General features: G+C 33.0%; 2 protein-coding genes across 2 annotated transcripts; both read right to left on the bottom strand.

The window, feature by feature from the left end:
• Positions 1-6,911: 6,911 nt before the first annotated feature.
• LOC122600055 (NADH dehydrogenase [ubiquinone] iron-sulfur protein 5-B-like) lies at positions 6,912-10,342 on the bottom strand. Its single transcript, XM_043772705.1, has 2 exons — positions 10,129-10,342; positions 6,912-7,228 (listed from the first exon to the last, which is right to left on the bottom strand). The coding sequence occupies exons 1-2, from the start codon at positions 10,276-10,278 to the stop codon at positions 7,127-7,129; spliced, it is 252 nt and encodes an 83-aa protein (XP_043628640.1). The 5' UTR covers positions 10,279-10,342; the 3' UTR covers positions 6,912-7,126.
• A 554-nt stretch (positions 10,343-10,896) lies between these two features.
• Positions 10,897-17,536, bottom strand: LOC122599855 (eukaryotic translation initiation factor 2 subunit alpha homolog). Its single transcript, XM_043772443.1, has 7 exons — positions 17,091-17,536; positions 12,167-12,223; positions 11,998-12,084; positions 11,768-11,914; positions 11,583-11,687; positions 11,371-11,469; positions 10,897-11,293 (listed from the first exon to the last, which is right to left on the bottom strand). The coding sequence occupies exons 1-7, from the start codon at positions 17,475-17,477 to the stop codon at positions 11,135-11,137; spliced, it is 1,041 nt and encodes a 346-aa protein (XP_043628378.1). The 5' UTR covers positions 17,478-17,536; the 3' UTR covers positions 10,897-11,134.
• Positions 17,537-17,988: the final 452 nt, after the last annotated feature.

Raw genomic sequence — 17,988 nt, 5'->3', positions numbered from 1 at the left:
ATTTAACGGTCGAAAGATGAATGTTGTAAGTTATTTCATTAAGGGTATTATAAGTATATAAGTGAATATGTTTAAGTTAGTGAATAAAGAAGAGAGGTAATATAGTCATTTCAAAGTCTTAATTACTTAAAGAGAGGGGAATAATTTGCTTTATATAGTAGTATAGATATAGATATAAATAATATCAACTCTCTTAGCAAATATGTGTATGCCAAAAAGTGGCAATAGATAGGGTGTAATTGACACTATTTATAAATTGAATTTACCAACTACACCCTTATCTTTTATGACCGTGTTATATGGAGTTATATTTAAGGAAAAGTGAGTTTAATAAAAAATATGAATACTTTGACAATTTTTCTTGTAAGTTAATTATATTGACCTAGTAATTTTTAAAAAATTAAATTTATGGTGAATTTAAACATTATTGACGTCGAGCACTACGTACAAAGTCAAGCATAATAGACTTGAACAGAGCTTGCAAATCACCAATTTTTCTTTGAACCGTTTGATAAGAAGCCAACAAGCATATATTTTCCGAAGACATTTTATGAAAGTATGAGACTACTGGTGCAGTGGTGCATGATCTATGTGAATTCATTGAGACCGACACCAAAGTTTTCCTTAGATAATTTTAGCGTCTTTTATTATACTTTTTGCTTCACTAAAATTATGAAAGGTCAAAAATATACATATTAATTTAAAAGAAAGAAAAACACATGACATGACGTTACATAAGCAAATACTTTAATTAAATTTTCATAAAAATGGTAGATATAAGGCTGTGAGTAGTAGTGAAAGGAGGAGGAATGCCCCTCCTCCAACAAATACATGCAACGTGGCCTACAAAAGTAGTATAAGGGGAAAGTCTTCTAAAATCGAACTGGCAAGAAGCAAAATTACATTTGGAACATCCCGGAATGCCCTTAAGGGTCGATGAGGGGCGTATTTTTTGACAAGGGAATGTCCCTTAATAGGCTACTCCTCTCGGTGTAAGAGGCATATATATATAAACCATGTATTTCAAATGTAATAGACAAAAGTCACAAAACATATATGACCAGGAAAGACAAGATGAATATATAATTAATACATAGACAAATGTAATAGACAACACATATAATAATAGTAAAGGCTAAAGACAAGTGGGATGTATAAAGCAGATTTATTAGACAATACATATGTGAAACATGATTTGTGGTGCATTATTACGCTATTTTTGAAAATTTTTACATGTACCAATAACCAATGTACCATGTTGTAAGCTCTAATTTGGAATACGGTGTACTATATTATTAGTTTTACACTCCTAGTTTAATTAGTTAATGAGCACTTTTTGGGTGTTCATTTATTTATACAAGAGACAATAATTTATTGGGCGTGGTCAATGACTATAGTTCTATTTTAATCTTTTACAAAAGTGACATATTAATAAAACTATCATTCACTATAAAAGGACATAATAATATTTATTTATTTTTCTTTTTATTTGTATAGGCCTTTTTAATGTCAACATTTTATGGCATGAGGTCCAAGTATTCGATGTTTATGACAAGCAACATCGATCTGCCAAACTTCTTAGGCACAATATGAAAGTTACTTTTGGCTCTAAAAAGTGAGTCAGGTATACTCGGATTTTACTTAGAATCGTGAAATGAAGCTAGCAATTAATGTGTTCGTAGTTTAAGTCAATAATAATGGAGTTAGTTTGTGTATGTTGTTGTAGGCAACTTGTGTAGTTGTTTTCAGCTTCAAAATAATAATAATAATAATAATAATAATAATAATAATAATAATAATAATAATAATAATAATAATAATAATAATAAATAATAGTAATAATAGGGGTTTGCTAAATACAGCCTTTAAGGCTGTGTTTAAAGTGCATAAATTGTTTGTACATTTACTATGAAAATCAGGAGACGAACTTTTAATATGAAAGGTACAAGTTTTTTTTATGCACGTTAATAATAATAATAATAATAATAATAATAAATAAAAATTTTGTGTATGTTGTTGTAGGCAACTTGTGTAGCTGTTTTCAGCTTCATTTAATTTCATGGTAATTTTGCATTTCGAATAGTCACCTAAATAAAGTAATTAATTTTGTCCAAAAATAATATATTTAACCAAGCTTGCAATAAAAGAAACTTCCTATCATGGAGGGAGACATCGTTGGTCCCCCCGTAATAATCAGTGTGATAGGACCCAATAGTCTTTATCGAGTTTAATTGACGATAATATATCGACGATAATATAAAGCACAATGGTAGGTGGATTTTCGATAGGTCGACCATCTCCCCCAAAACCACAGAAAAGCACTACCAATGAAAATACAATCCATCGTTTTCAACTTTCCATATTAAACAAATAAAATCATCATCCTAATTTTCACTCTTACATAACTCAAAAACCCATCAAAAATTAAATAAATAAATAAATCATTACATTACACAAATACTATAAAAAGAAATTAGAGTTAAGTACTTTTTTCGTCCCTGTGGTTTATCATTTTATCACTTTTCATCCTCGCCGTTAACTTTTGGCTAAAATTATCCCCGTGGTTTGCATTTCGTCCCTGCCGTTATAACTTTACCGTTAACCCCCTCACATGCAAGTCACGTGAGGGGCATTTTCGTCTTTTCATCCATTTAAGTGCAAAAATCGTCCATGTGGTTTCTCATTTTTGCATTTTTCATCCTCTCCGTTAAAAAAAAATAAAAAAATAATGATAACAACTTATCCAAACATAACAAAAACTTATATATACATATATATTTGAGAATCTACTCAATCACCTTCAAATGCAAACACGTATATACAATGTTTTAAATACAGGTATATACCGGTCGGTGTTACCAGCAATACCGGTATGGAGGTGGTACTCCGGTACAACTATTTCTGGCATTTTTGATATTTTTCGGTAATACCGTTCTGGTGTTCTCATTTTTTATTTTTTTGAATTTTTTAAAATTTTTTTTGTAATATTTTAATATTATATTTTTTTGGGTAAATTACAAAAATCATACCTAAGGTTTGTTCAAAATTACACTGATCATACCTACAATTTAAAAATTACGCGAGACATACCCATCGTTGCCAAAATCTTACACTGACCATTCCTATCACTAACGGTCGTCTATTTGGCCATTAAGTCAAGTCATGTGTCGTGCATGTGAGGTATCAAAATCGTAATTTTGTGTATACTTCAGATATCATCTGTGTAAGTTACCATAATAAAAAATTATTAAGATATTTATATTTCATTTATTAAAGTAAGTAGATATTGTATATTAAATTCTCTCTCTCTCTCTCTCTCTCACACACACACACATATATACACATATATATATTTATATATTAAAAAACCTATTTCAAAATAAATAATTTATAAAAAAATGTCATCAAACGATATAGGTTTAGGCTTAGGAATTTTAAGGTTAGACTAACAGCTAACCCTTAAACTCAAACCCAAAATGCTACAGGATTGCTAATTTGAGATATACTCAAAAACGGTGACGAGTCTTCGACTTTGATTTACCCCTCTAATATGAGATGGATGTCATCAAACCATACGAGAAAATCTTTTTTATTTTATTTTATTTTTTGTTTTGTATCAATAGGGTTCTATTAAAAACAATAAATGATAAAAAAAAATAAAATATAATAATATAAAAATGAAAATTTTAGTGGTTTTTATAATTCTCATCCTTGTTATATTCACTATACACGTATAACAAAATAATAATGACATATATAATAATAAACTATATTTTAGATTCGTGTCAAATATACGAGTTTACATTGTTATAAAGATTAAATAATATTACAGTTAGTTTTAAAAAACTAATATCAGTTATTATTCATTATCTACTATATTGGATTTAATGGTTAAAAAGTATAAATTTGTGATTGAAAACAAAAAAGTGTAGATTAAAATAATTATAAATTAAGTATTTACTGAGGGTAAAAAGTGCAAATTATTGAAAACAAAAAAGTGTAAATTAGTGATATTTTTTCTACAAACATTAAAATTTAAAATATAATATTTTAATATATCTGGATAATGATTATTAGGATTTTTAATTCATAATTAGATTAATAATGACATCATCAATCCCCAATTTGATAAAATCGAGAACTATGATTGGTTAATAAGATATTAGGTCAGTTGCTTAGGTCAGTTGTCTTTTAGTATAGATAAAGATGCATTCTTGTATCAACTATTTTTCTCGATATATTTTTCATTAAAAAAACTGAATTTCTTTTCATAATAAACTTCATATTTACCAAACTTAATAATTGAAGTATAAATAAAACTCTAAAGTTCTTAATAATTATTTTTATGATGAATTACAATGATAATACCTGAAGTATGCACGAAATTACGGTTTTCATACCTCACATGCATGACACGTGACTTCACTTAACGGCGAAATAGACGACCGTCAGCGATAGGTATGGTCAGTGTAAGTTTTTGGCAACGATGGGTATGTCTCACGTAATTTTTAAATTGTAGGTATGACTAGTGTAGTTTTGAACAAACCTCATGAATGATTTTTGTAATTTACCCTATTTTTTTAATTTTTGAACTTTAAAACTTATACTTTATAATAATGTACCTATTTGGTATTTTTTGAGTAAATAGTAACTACATTTTGACAATTGAGTTAAATTATAGTAAATTTTATAACATTTTTATAAATTAAATTAAATTAGTCGTACTGCTGGTGTTAAATTACATCTTCATATGTATGTATATATAGGTTTTTGATTTGATTTAGTTTTGGTTTTTGATTAAATTCTTGTTTGGAGGTTTGTTAAAGATAAGGATGAAAAATGCAAAAACGATAAACCATAAGGACGAATTTTGCATTTAAGATGGATGAAAAGACATAAATGCCTCTGGGTTAACGGATCAAGGACGAAATGCAAACCACGGGGATGATTTTAGCCAAAAGTTAACGGCGAAGACGAAAAGTTATAAAACGACAAACCACATGGACGAAAAAAGTACTTAACTCAAGCAATTATGATTTGAGGCACACTATATATTCTTACACAAATACTGTAATTTGGTTTGTAAGAATGAGAATGAAAGAATGGACTTCATCTTCAGTGAACTCGTTGATTTATAAGGTTGGGTTTTGAAAATAGATATCAAACCCACAAAAACATCATAAAGTTTAAAAACCCACTTAAGAAGTTGGGTTTTAAATTGATTCACTTTCCCATTTCAAGGCATATAAAAACTCATACCTATTGTGATTCACATTATCAAACCAAATACTTATTCTTTAGCACATACAAAAAAAGTAGCAAATAAAACAAAGTGACACATTGGATATGATTGGTATGACTGGATAAACAATTGGATTGGTCGTAATCTTAATTTCAATGGATTGGCAGTTTGTCTTAAGTAGACGTCATACAACAAAAGATAATTCCACCACCAAATAACTAAACCATTAATTTCTATTTTCCTGTCTTTACATTATCGCGTTTGGGTAACAGATTTTGATGGAATTTGATGAAATTGGAATAAGATTCCATTCCTTAGTGTTTGGTTGTGCAAAGAGGAAAGAATATCATTCCAATGGAATGTAAACATTCCATCATTTGATAGAATCTCCATTCCTTGAGGATTAGGGAAGGAATCTCATTCCATTTGTTACTTGAATCTTCAAAAAATTAAAAACATTACGTCAAACTTCATTCCTTTAAATTCCAATTCCATTGTAAGATTTTATTCTCCCTAAAAACATTCTGTGAATTAAACACGTCATTAATATAATGTATCCAAAATATTTGTTAAAGTTTATAGTGGGAGTCCTTACAATGATGGTGCAAGGGTCATCTGTCATAATTCATGTTATACTTTATGCATTTTCTCCATTAGTTTTCATTAAACACTTTCTTAATCTCAACAAGAACATACCTCACTTTGTTTTCAACACGTTTATATTATCAATGCACTTTCATAATACGGGTAGTATTTTTGAAAAAGATTTCTAATAATATCAACATATAAGTCTTCCTTATAAAATAGGTATGGAATGAATAGGTTGAGGTTATATAATTTTTCAAACTAAAAACATTTTTGCCAATGATGTCATAGGTACTTCTGGTTTTACCTAAGGCCTTGCATTCAATCCCCATGGATGACAAGTCTTGGGGTTTTTCCCTCTAAATATTTGTAACGGTTCATGATCAACATCTCGTTGTCTAGGATATGTGCAAGGCTTTACCATTATACGGTCAGATTGTTGGAACCACGTTAAATGTGACCGTCATCGATCGTTTATCATTCGTGATATGATAATTGACGATAACTGAAATCCCTATGTCTAGTAACTATACGATGAGCGTATTTACTCTTAAAAACATATTATAGGGTTTCCCATTAAATGATTGGAACTACAGAGACTTAAATTGTACATACTAAACACCAGGAGGTTAAAGTTGTAAATGTTCTCTCTATAAATAGAGAGCCATGTACAACATTTTCAACCCTAATCTTCCATCTAATTCTTGTGTGTATTTTCTCTCCTAAATTCTCAATTCCATCATCAAACAATCATCTTGTTTTGAAAACCTGACAATCAATGCAAACGTTTTTGCTTTTATAAGGTCCTCTGGATCGGGTACACATTATTATTATCATATTTTCATTATGTAAACAATACAAATTATACTAATTCCAACACAGATTTCCTTGATTTCCTATCCCGACTGAATATTCGAAAATAAAGATTTTTTAAACATTTTAACTAAACAAGCATAAATTCATTCTTTAATATATAAACTTTCAATATACAATTTAACGGTTCATGATAAACATCCATAACTGGTGTAGTGCTTAATTAAATAAACAAAACAAAAAATGATTCATAAATCAATAATACGCAATATTGGCAAACAATATCTCCTTCATATAAAACTTCAATAATATGAGTAAAAGGGGTGCTCCAAAGTACGAATTCATGAATATGCAAGGGATGTTGCAAGTAACCACCCCTTCAGAACAACAAAGATTACCACATAGCATTTACCAAAATTTCCATGAAAAATGGTTGCACAATTCAAACATTATTGTTAACTGGAAACATGGTAAGGTAGCCTTATACTAGTGGTGCGGAACTGTGTCTCCATCACCACCTTTGGCTTTCTGTGCAGCAGCTCTTATCTGACGCTGCTCTTCTTTGTATATCCGGTTTCTTCGCTGGAACTGCCATTTTAAGATGAAACTCAAGTTAGGAAACAATATCACCATTCATCAGTTACAGGTCAGAAAATAAACACTTGTATGATGAATGAAAGAGTAAAACAAGTTTCCACTCACCTCCATTAAGGAAGACTACCTATAAGTAGTACGAGAAGATAAAAACCGTAGCTTGCTTTACAATCAGAACATGATAATCATATAGATAGATTCGCAACATTACTATAATTTGATAATCAATATGTTGGTTAAGTGCACCTTTCCCTTGAGAAAATAATAAATTTAATGTGAAAGCATTTCTACTACAGGAAACACAATACAAGTAGCTGGCGTGTTCTAAATGGGGGGCACATATTGCTAATTACATCTCCTTAGGGGAAAGGGTGTAGTCGACTTGTTTTATCGGCAAAAACCATTGGCAAGGATCGGCTTTTCGGCTATACTATAGCATCTGCATCGGCAAGCATTGGCAAGATACATCGGCTAGTTTTGGCCGATGAAAGTGAACATTGGGCAAGGCCACGTGGCCACTTTTGGCTGAAAATGGCATGTGGGAGCGTGTACTTCTTTATTTTTTTTTTAACTTTTCCCCCTCAACTTCTACATATATACAACTTTTTTTTTGCCAAACAACTGGCAAGTTTTACCACTATACCATGTCTTTTGGCTAGTTTTGGCTAAATTTTGGCTAATCCACATGTCAAGATTTCATTGGCTATAAACTTGCCAATTTGCCACAAACTTGACACTACACCCATGCCCCTAGAACCACACAACTAAAGTCAGTTTGTCAGAACTTGAAATCACAATTCACACACATGGTGAATTCCTTAATAGGCAACAAAGAGCATTGGTAGTGGAGGTTCATGGGCAGTTCTATAAGGTTGACAAGGCAGTTCATGGGTACAACTCTCCACTACAGACAATGAGACGGCAGCGTATATAATGAACCACTCCATCCCCCTACAACTATTGCATGAGCTTTTGGAGGGGTACTCTTGCTATCTTTAAAACAAAAGACCTTATATATATTTGAAACGGGTCCCAACTTATTAAACTCACAAAGTCGTATGGATTACACTAATAAAATACAAAGTTGTATAGAAAAACAATGCTGAAGTGTCAATCTATTAAACCTTGAAGAGTTGTAACCATTACTGATGCCCAACAAAGTAGCAAGCAAAAGTTTATTCAGCAACACATAACACATGGACATAGTAATCAGCTAATCATAACAATTGTCATTATGACTGCAAGATCTAGATCACCATGTGTTGCTAAAGTGTAATGTCTAGAACAAGGGTTCATGTATTATTATCACACTATCTTATTTCCTGTCTACTATTTTTGCTTCGTAATATGACATTTATTTGCCTCCAATGGCATGAGTTTGTCTAATATTCTAGATCACGGATGACTAACTTAGTAACTCGGCAATGTAAATACGTGAAGACTAAAGTTTTGACTTTCAAGAAAATACAAAGAAACTTGATAGCAGGTACATCTTCCTATTTCTCATCAGGAAACAGCCGTATCATCATAAACAATGGCCAGACCGGTGTCTTCAAATCATTAATGTCATCCAAAAAATGTCCTTTTGGACAAGCAAAATTTTTAAACTTTTGGAAGATCAATTTGATTGCTACTACATTCTATGTTCTGAGAAGGTACATACACCTACAGCATTTGGATCGGTCCATTTAACATTCATCTGGAGGACACTACATTAACTAACACATTCGACAATATGTTAAACCAAAGTCATGTTAATCATGACTTTTTAAAGACAGTGACACCTTAATTTTGGCAAAAAAATGAACATTTCCATTAATTATGGGTAAAGAAAGTCTCATTGAGGTTAAAACTTACAACCGAGGGGAATGGCATCACAAAATTACATTGATATGCCATTGATCTTGATAAACCAATCCTAAACACAATCACCTAAATCAGCTAAAACTGGATACTATCGGACCCAATACACTAATTAGAAAACTTAAGGCTAGCTAGCACAAAGATAAGCAACCGTATCATAATTTCAAAACTCAGCCGATAATAAGAGCATTCAAAAGCCCCATCTCATAACCTTTGTTTCGCTCACATGACTTTTACGAGTTTATGGGATAAATAAGCTCCTAAACCATGAGCCACTGAAGTAGCTTTGAAAAGTAACAAGCTTATGAAAAAAGTGAACTACCTTACCTAAATACCTCTTAGTTAATTGTATTTCACATTTTTTAGTTTTATCTATAATTCACATTTAACTTCACATTCATAAGCTCCATCTATTTTGCCACACACATTTGTACAAACAAAAGCTCCAGCTACAGTATCCACCTACGGTCTCCTACTCTCCTGCTACCAGCTCCAGTGGGGGTACCACATGGGGGGCAAAGGGCTCAAAATTTAGATTAATTTTTCATCGATTTTTAAAAATTTCCTATAGGTTTTTAACATTTTGACCCCTTTTATATTTATTCTTTCACGCATTTTTTAATTTTGCCCCCTCTGGGATCTTTTTTCTGGTACGACCAGCTCTATATAAAAGTCCAGCTCTACCTACAAACTGCTCAAACTATAACTTCAGATTCAGCTAAAAAAACGAAATGATCGTTTCCAAACCCTTTCCCCACCAGCAATATGTTTACCAAGGAAGATTCGAACCCCCACCCACTTGATAATTATGAAGTGATGAAACTGACTTACACAAACTACACAGTAAATTTTGCATAACAAGATTTAGTACATCCAGTTATAAATTAATATCTTAATATTTTGTGAATGCCTAAGAACCATCAATTTCATAAGTTCGATTGCATACCGATACAAAATCAAAATAAAATCATAGATATACATATACAAAATATAAATACAAACTGAATCGATTGATAATAATAAAAAGATACCTCTTTGGAGTGATGAAGACACTCGAGATAATCTTCACGGAGAAGACCGCAGTCTTTAGGTTCTCTACAACGAGACATACACTCACTGAAATCCATCCAGAAATCGTAACACCGACCTTTGTTCCCTGTTATCCCCCATCCTGACGCCATCCTTCCTTCCGATCTCTCTCTCTCTCTCTCTCACACACACGCACACACACACACACACACACACGGATCCTTCGATTGTCAACGTTGGCTCATCCAGATTCCAGTAGTGTTTGATAATGGGCCAATTCATAAGCCCACACTTTGTTTAATGATTGATTGTATAATAAGTTTTTTGGCCCAACGTGAAATTTGAGGATGATCAAACAAAAAAGAAATAAAGGGGCAAAGAGGAAAAGGGGCACGTTTCTATACGTTCTTTAATATGGTAAAAATTAAGGTTTCTTTTACCTTTTAAGGTTGTATATGGACGTCATTGTGGTGGCAGACGTCGTGTTGTGGAATACAAACAAGTTCTGCCAATAAAAAAAATATATATTTGCCCGTTCTAAAACAAACATATATGAGTATTTGCCATTCAAAAAAGAAAAAAGGTTACTGTTACTGATCGAGAGTAACACCGGGAGTAGATGGAATATGGTGGTGTCAGATAATGATATGAATAGTATAACAAAATCAAATATGTATACAAACACTGAAACACATCTAACAAATTAAAAGGAGACTGCAAAAGTGCAAAGCTCTAGCTATGAAACTAATCAAAACTTTAGGAGTAGAAAATTTGCATAAAAACCGTAACAACTTTCTCTAACCATATTCCATGTACCAGTATCCAAAAAACAGCACACATCAATGATGTTGCAAATGCAAACTCGACAATTCTAAAGATCAGAAACTCAGATTATACACCGATAACCAAATCTGCCAAAAAATACATGCGCGCTAGGACAAAATTTAACAGATGCAGCTCTTGAAATCCACATCTGTTGTCACCTGATCACGAGATGTCTAACATCCTCTAGTCTCCGATACCAGACGAACTTGTACTTTCCAAATCAACAGAACCCATGCCTGTATCTTCTTCTGCCTCACTATCTTCATCACCACTGACCTCTGCATTTTGACGATCAAGATAAGCCATCTGTTCAGCAAGCAGTTTGTCCTCTCGTTCACTCACCTGCAACAACCAAACAATTATAATTAGCCAAAAATGATATCAAACTCTATGTGGGATGATAATGATTATATGCATACTGCTCGAGGTGGCTCTTTTATGGTAAGTTTGCCTTTATGCCGCTCTATTGAATTAGTACAAGCAGCAATCGCTTGATTAAGAACTTTTATCCCTTGTTCCTGTACAATATCACAAAGTTCCATCACCAATCTCAGAAGAGCATGTCTCAATACTCGAGATAAAGCAGAGATTATGGTGTAAATAATAAGATAGTTCAACTGATGCTAGATACCTTGTCTAGAGTCTGAGTATTAATAACATATGCTGGTGCAGCAACCAATTTCATTTTCACTGGGCACTCCTTGGTGCTAACCGCTTCAGCTTTTCGCATGGCTTCCTGTTACCACAAACAAGTCTTCAAAGTTCTGCAGTCTTTATGTGAATTACAACATTAATTCCAAATTTCGAGAGTAAAACCTTAATGTGGAGGACACCGTCATATTCAAAACACTTCATCTCAATGTCAGCACGTATTTTTAATGGTTGTGGGGTCATTCTTCTTCTAATGTTTCTGACGAGAGCATCTTTCACATCCTCTGATATGGCAGGAACCGCCTTAATCACCTACAAAATCAGAAACAAAAACTAGCTGGTTTTTACTATGAACACCATAGTCAACGGTCAATAACCTCAACTTGCATAACTACCTCCTTGCCATCTGCACCAATTTCTTTAAGTTCACGAGTCAGTGGCTTAAGCACAGAATCAGGATCATTAACAATAGCTTTAAATGCCTGCAAACAGCAAGGGAAACTGTTAACATACATAACTGTACACAAATAAGATCAAAGCTTCACAAGTCATAAAATATCTAACCTCATATGCATGACCATACTTTCGGTATAAAGGCCAGCCAACATGGATGTACAAGTCCTGTCATACATTATTTGCATTTCATAAGGCCTTGTGTCGAATAAAAGAGCAACACATATAGATAGTAAAGAAGTGTAGAACCAGGAAACACAGAGATAAAACATATCAAGAGCTACAAAAGCTATTACCAACAGTGACCAATTCACAAAAGCCAATATATAGGAGAAAGAATATGACAAAACATGCAACTCCCACAAGGAGAAGCATATTCTAATTAATTTTTTTTAGGAAGGCAATTATCTCACACAAATTCAAAAAAAATTCATTTGTGGACTACTGTAATTGAACCCACAATCTATTGGTTAACGGGTCATCTCACATACTGCTAGGTCAAAGGCATTATTGGATAGTAACAAATATGCTAATCTTTTCAAACATCAACATAATGATTTGTGGAGATGGAGATAGGCCTGCTCCTTTTATCTATCTTAAGTGATCAGATAGAAAAACAGATCATATGTAATGAAAGTGGCTATGGAAAACAGGGTCCAAGTATATCCATATCAATTTAATAACACATATTACTTTCAATACAACATCATACATTGTGTGAAAGGGAAACATAAAAGATTAGGCATAAAGCTGAAATTATTGATTTTCAAAATCATTTGATATGCTGTAAGTTCAACCCAAGGGTTTGGGAGGGATATATATGCATTATAATAATATAAGACACTATAACAGGAAATCTACTATACTTGGCATATAATAAGGAAGCAAGATCCCAACAGTTTAAGGTCCTTTTGATTGTATCTCAGGGAGAGTTGGAAGTTGGACTCTTCACTTATGCGTTATACTAACATCAATAATGAAGAAAAAAAACAAATAATAGCCAAAAACAAAATGATGCAGTAAATTGTCAACCTTAAGTTATAAATGTCACTTAAACGGAAAATCTAGCTTAGACTTCAAATTCTATATCAAAAGTTACTTTTATGGTTGCCTCCCTGCTTTTTCCCTGATATTTTTTTATTTTCCTACCTTTTCAACTTTAAGTCTAAACTGTAAGAAATTATATATGAGAAAATATATATCTTATATAGAAGCATCTCTTACCTAGTAGCTTCCTAAATGGAAGTCATGAATCTTCCATAGTTCCATCATTAATGCAGCAACCACAACATAATGGATACATGAGTGGCATATTAACAGCAGCTAAACGTTATAGTGATAATAATAATATGACATCCATTGTCACTCTCTCCAGCCCTCACAAAGATCTAGTGTTGCCTACAGTTACGAATACATCTCTTATAAACTTGGCCATCTACAATGCAGGAAGCAAATCCATAATATTAATGTCTCAAAACCACGGATATAGTTAATCATACAGATCCTTCATAGTGAAATAGACCAAATGTTATAATATTCAAACAAAGATTCACTGGATAACATAACATTGATCCTCAGAAGTTAGAACCATATACATAGAGCCTTCTGAATTGGACTGACCTATATAATAGCAAGGGGATATTCGCCCAATTTATTGAGATTTGATTCAACAAAATGAACCTAAACTGATAAAATTACTAAACCATACAGATCAATTCTTGATATACCGCCTTACACACAAAAACTCAATTCAGACCCAGCTGATCACATTCCACCACATGATATCACCAGATCCATTGAGCAATGTAATTATCAACTTGTTCACCAATTTTAACTACTTGTATAATGTAATACCAAACTGTCAACCTTTTTCTTCAAGTTTTGTTTATCCAAACATCAACAATTTTTTGTAACATATTACTCTGAATAAACCTCTATCAAGTATCAACTATATAAATATTGATAATACTCCAGTAAGCATGATCATAAAATTTAACAATTACAACAAAGATGGTATCACGCTACCAGTAGCTTAATGCACCCTGCAACCATCATATGATTTCTATTCTTGCTCACTCCAGCCCTCACAATGTTCTATAGTTTCCTAAATTTGTATAATGTGTCTTAAAAACAAGTATTCCTATAGTGCACGAAGCAAATGTATCATATTAACGTCTCAAAACTATGCACCTTGGTACAGATCCTTCATTGTAATATAGCCCAATTGTTATAATACAATCAACAAGCAAACATGCACTAGCTAGCATATCGCAACATCGATTCTACAGGCTAAAAGTCTACAACCAAAAGCATAGAGACTTTTGAATGTCACGGACCTACTTTAATAGAAGAAATATCCATCCTACTTATCTTAGAAATCACAAAATCACCATCGTGTATGTAAACAAGTTTACAATTGATGTTTAACACATTTATACAGATCTTCCATATCACGACAGCTCAATGCCAGTATCAGCACTAGATATCACGAGTCACAACTCATAACACTTATTCAAACAAGCTTACAATCATACATATAAGGCCTTTTAAATTTCACCAACCTACATTCATGACAACGCATACTTCATTCTAAAAACGCAAAATAACCATCTAGAATATGTGTAAGTCCCAAAGTAAACATGAAGCACTTTCATGTTTCAATTACTAATATATCCTAGATTAAATATGAAACTAGAATCTGATTCGCTAATCAGAACTACTTAGCGCAATACGTGTTCATGTTCTCATCGAAAAACTCTCGTAACATGATAAGATGGATCATGACTTGTGTCAGAACTACTAAGTTCTCTATTTGCTTAAAAGGAGAATTACATGGTTACTTCAAAGGTGGCAGAGGACTTAGGCAAGGAGATCCCATCTCTCCTTATCTTTTTACTTTGATAATGGAGGTTTTCAACCTGCTTATGTGTAGAAATATTCAAGAGTCTAGTGATTATGGGTATCATTTTGGGTGTAAGGAACTTAAATTGTCTCATATGTGCTTTGCTGATGACTTATTGGTTTTCTGCAAAGGGAATGTGGGATCTGCCAAGGTAGTAAAGAAAACTTTAGAAGAATTTGCTAAAATTTCTGGATTGAAGCCTAATCTTGGTAAGAGTGTTATTTTCTTTGGAAGTTTAAAAGAAGAGGAGAAAAATGAATTGCTTCAAGTTCTTCCTTTCAAATGTGGCAAACTCCCTGTTAGATATCTAGGGGTTCCTTCGCTTGCTAAGAGACTAGGGGTAACAGATTGTAAGGTGTTAGTTGACAGAATCAAGTCCAAAATTGAATGTTGGAAGAACAAAATGCTTTCCTATGCTGGGAGAATTCAGTTGATAGCTTCTGTGCTATCCTCTATGCAGTTATATAGGGCATCTGTATATATGTTACTTTGTAGTGTTATTAAGGAAATTGAGAAATTATTGAAAGGATTTTTATGGAATGCTGGTGGTTCTGCTTTGGGAAAAGCTAGAATTGCTTGGAAAATCGTGTGCAGACCCAAAGAACAGGGAGGATTAGGTATCAAGGAGTTGAGAAAATGGAATGAGGTTTTGTTAGTAAGACAATTTTGGAAAATTTTGGTGAATAAAAATTCACTTTAGGCAAAATGGGTAAATTTAGTCAAGCTCAAAAATATGAGCATTTGGGAGGTGGTTGAAGATAAAAATGACAGTTGGGGATGGAAGAATATGTCAAGTATAAGAGATATGGTGAAAAACAATGTGATGTATAAGATTGGTAATGGTAATAGAATTTCTGTTTGGTTTGATAAATGGTGTCAGGAAGGCCCTCTAAGTAATGTCATTACTAAGAGAATGATTTATGAGGCCGGATTGGATGCTAATGCTAAAGTAGCATCTATGGTTAGTGAGGGACAGTGGATGTGGCCTGAGATATGGGAGGAAAGATGTCAATTCTTGAAGGAGATTAAACATCTTGTTCTGCAGTTGGGTAAGGAGGATTCAATTGTTTGGATTACAAGAAATAGTCAGCAAGTGGAGTTTTCTACTAAACAAGTTTGGCAGGATTTGAGAACTAATTGGCCTAAAGTTGACTGGAAGGAGGTAGTGTGGTTTAAGCAATTTAACCCAAGACATGCATTTATTCTTTGGCTTGCAGTTCAAGAGAAATTGATGACACATGATAGAGTTGCATAATGGAAGCAAATTGACTGTATGAAGTGTGTTCTCTGCAAATCTGGAAAAGAAAGTCATGATCATTTATTCTTCAATTGCAAATATACTGAAGTTATCTGGAATAGGTTCAGGAGTCTTCAGTGGAAGATGAAGTCACAAAGTTCTTTGCAGAGTATTGTACAGGAAGTTGGAGGTTTTAAAGGGAGGAATAACATTGGTATAGTGGTTACTAAACTCATACTTGCTGCAACTGTGTACTTTTGTGGCAAGAAAAGAAGTGCAGAATTTTCCAAAATAAGGAAAGAAGTGAAGAGGCAGTTTATAACATCATTAAAGATAGTATCAAAAGCAAGCTTCTGTCAATTAGAGTTAGGAAGACTAAGAATGTGAATATTGTTGGTGCTCAGTGGAAATTGAGATGGGAGAATTTCTGTCTTGTGGCTGAATGATGGTTGACTGTGATGGCTTTTTTCTAAAACTTGGAGTATGTATGCGAATTGGAATAGTGAGCTGTGCAAGATGAAGCTACTTGGTCCTCTTCTAGCATACTTTGAGCTTTGTTTTGTGAGATGGTATTTTCATTCTGTGTATTTTCTAGTTTGAGGTGTATTCTTTAGCATTTTATTTGTTTCTGTTTGGTTGGTATAGTATAAATATAGGTTTATCTGTATAATGCTTGGGTTTGTCCAAGCTTGGTTTTGAAGCTTATTGTACATATTTGAATATCAATACATTCACCAGTTTAATTAAAAAAAAAAAAATCTCGTAACATCTATAATTAACATCTATCAGCTACGAAACTATGCATCAAAGCTTACATATTATATCTATATGAATATGAATATGAATATTATTATATTATACTAAAGCATGATCATGATAAAGTTCTAAGAAACTACCTCAAGATCAACACTCATAGTTTCGGAAACGTGACGCATAATCGAGTGCACAAGCTTGCTCTTACTATATCTCTCTTCACAAACTTGTATATCCTGTTCAGATAACCGTTTTTTACTCAAATCAATATAACCTTTCTCAGCATTAACACGAAGAACCATGGCCGGTTCAATACGGCCGACTTTAATCAAGCTTCCAACGCTTCGAATACGGCGACGCGAGAGATCCGATAACAGGATCATACCTTCGATGTTGTTGTATTCAAGTAGAGCCACGTGAGTTGCTACATCTCCGATTTCCTTTACCTGAATCATCACCGGAGTATCTATCTCCGGGAACCGAGCTTCGTACATCCGGCAATCGGAATTTGGTTGAGAGATTGTTGACATGTTTGGGATTTGGGGGGGAGCTCTGTAGTCAGGGTTTTGGGGGTGTGAAGGTGAATGTTAAATTGCGTTTTATAGTGGAGATGAAATGAAAGTGAATCTGGCTGTTATTTTGGGTAAGGTGGATAAATCATATGCTGTAAATTTTTATGTGACAATTGAAACGATATCGATATCGACCTATAGCGATAGTTTTCGATAACGATAAATACCTGCATTATGCGGCGGTGTTCGTGACGGTGACGGTGTTGGTAGAGAACGACTGTTGGTGACGACAAGTGGTATAAATAAATTGATTTAAAAATAATTAATATAAAAAGTTAATTGATAACATAAAAATTATTCTTTTTATAGTATAAATAAAATAATGAGTTAATGCGAGACTTCATTCGATTTATGTTAGTGTCATTGTACTAGATATAAAAACCCACTCTAGATATTTTCTCTCAAAACTTTACATTTCGTCTTATTGCGCATTTTTAACCATTGCGATTACATTTTGTTTTTGATGTTG

The sequence above is a fragment of the Erigeron canadensis genome, chromosome 5 (assembly GCF_010389155.1).
Source record: "Erigeron canadensis isolate Cc75 chromosome 5, C_canadensis_v1, whole genome shotgun sequence".
Taxonomy (NCBI): domain Eukaryota; kingdom Viridiplantae; phylum Streptophyta; class Magnoliopsida; order Asterales; family Asteraceae; genus Erigeron; species Erigeron canadensis.
Note: the sequence above shows the minus strand (reverse complement) of the source record. Positions and strands in the feature narration are given on the sequence as shown.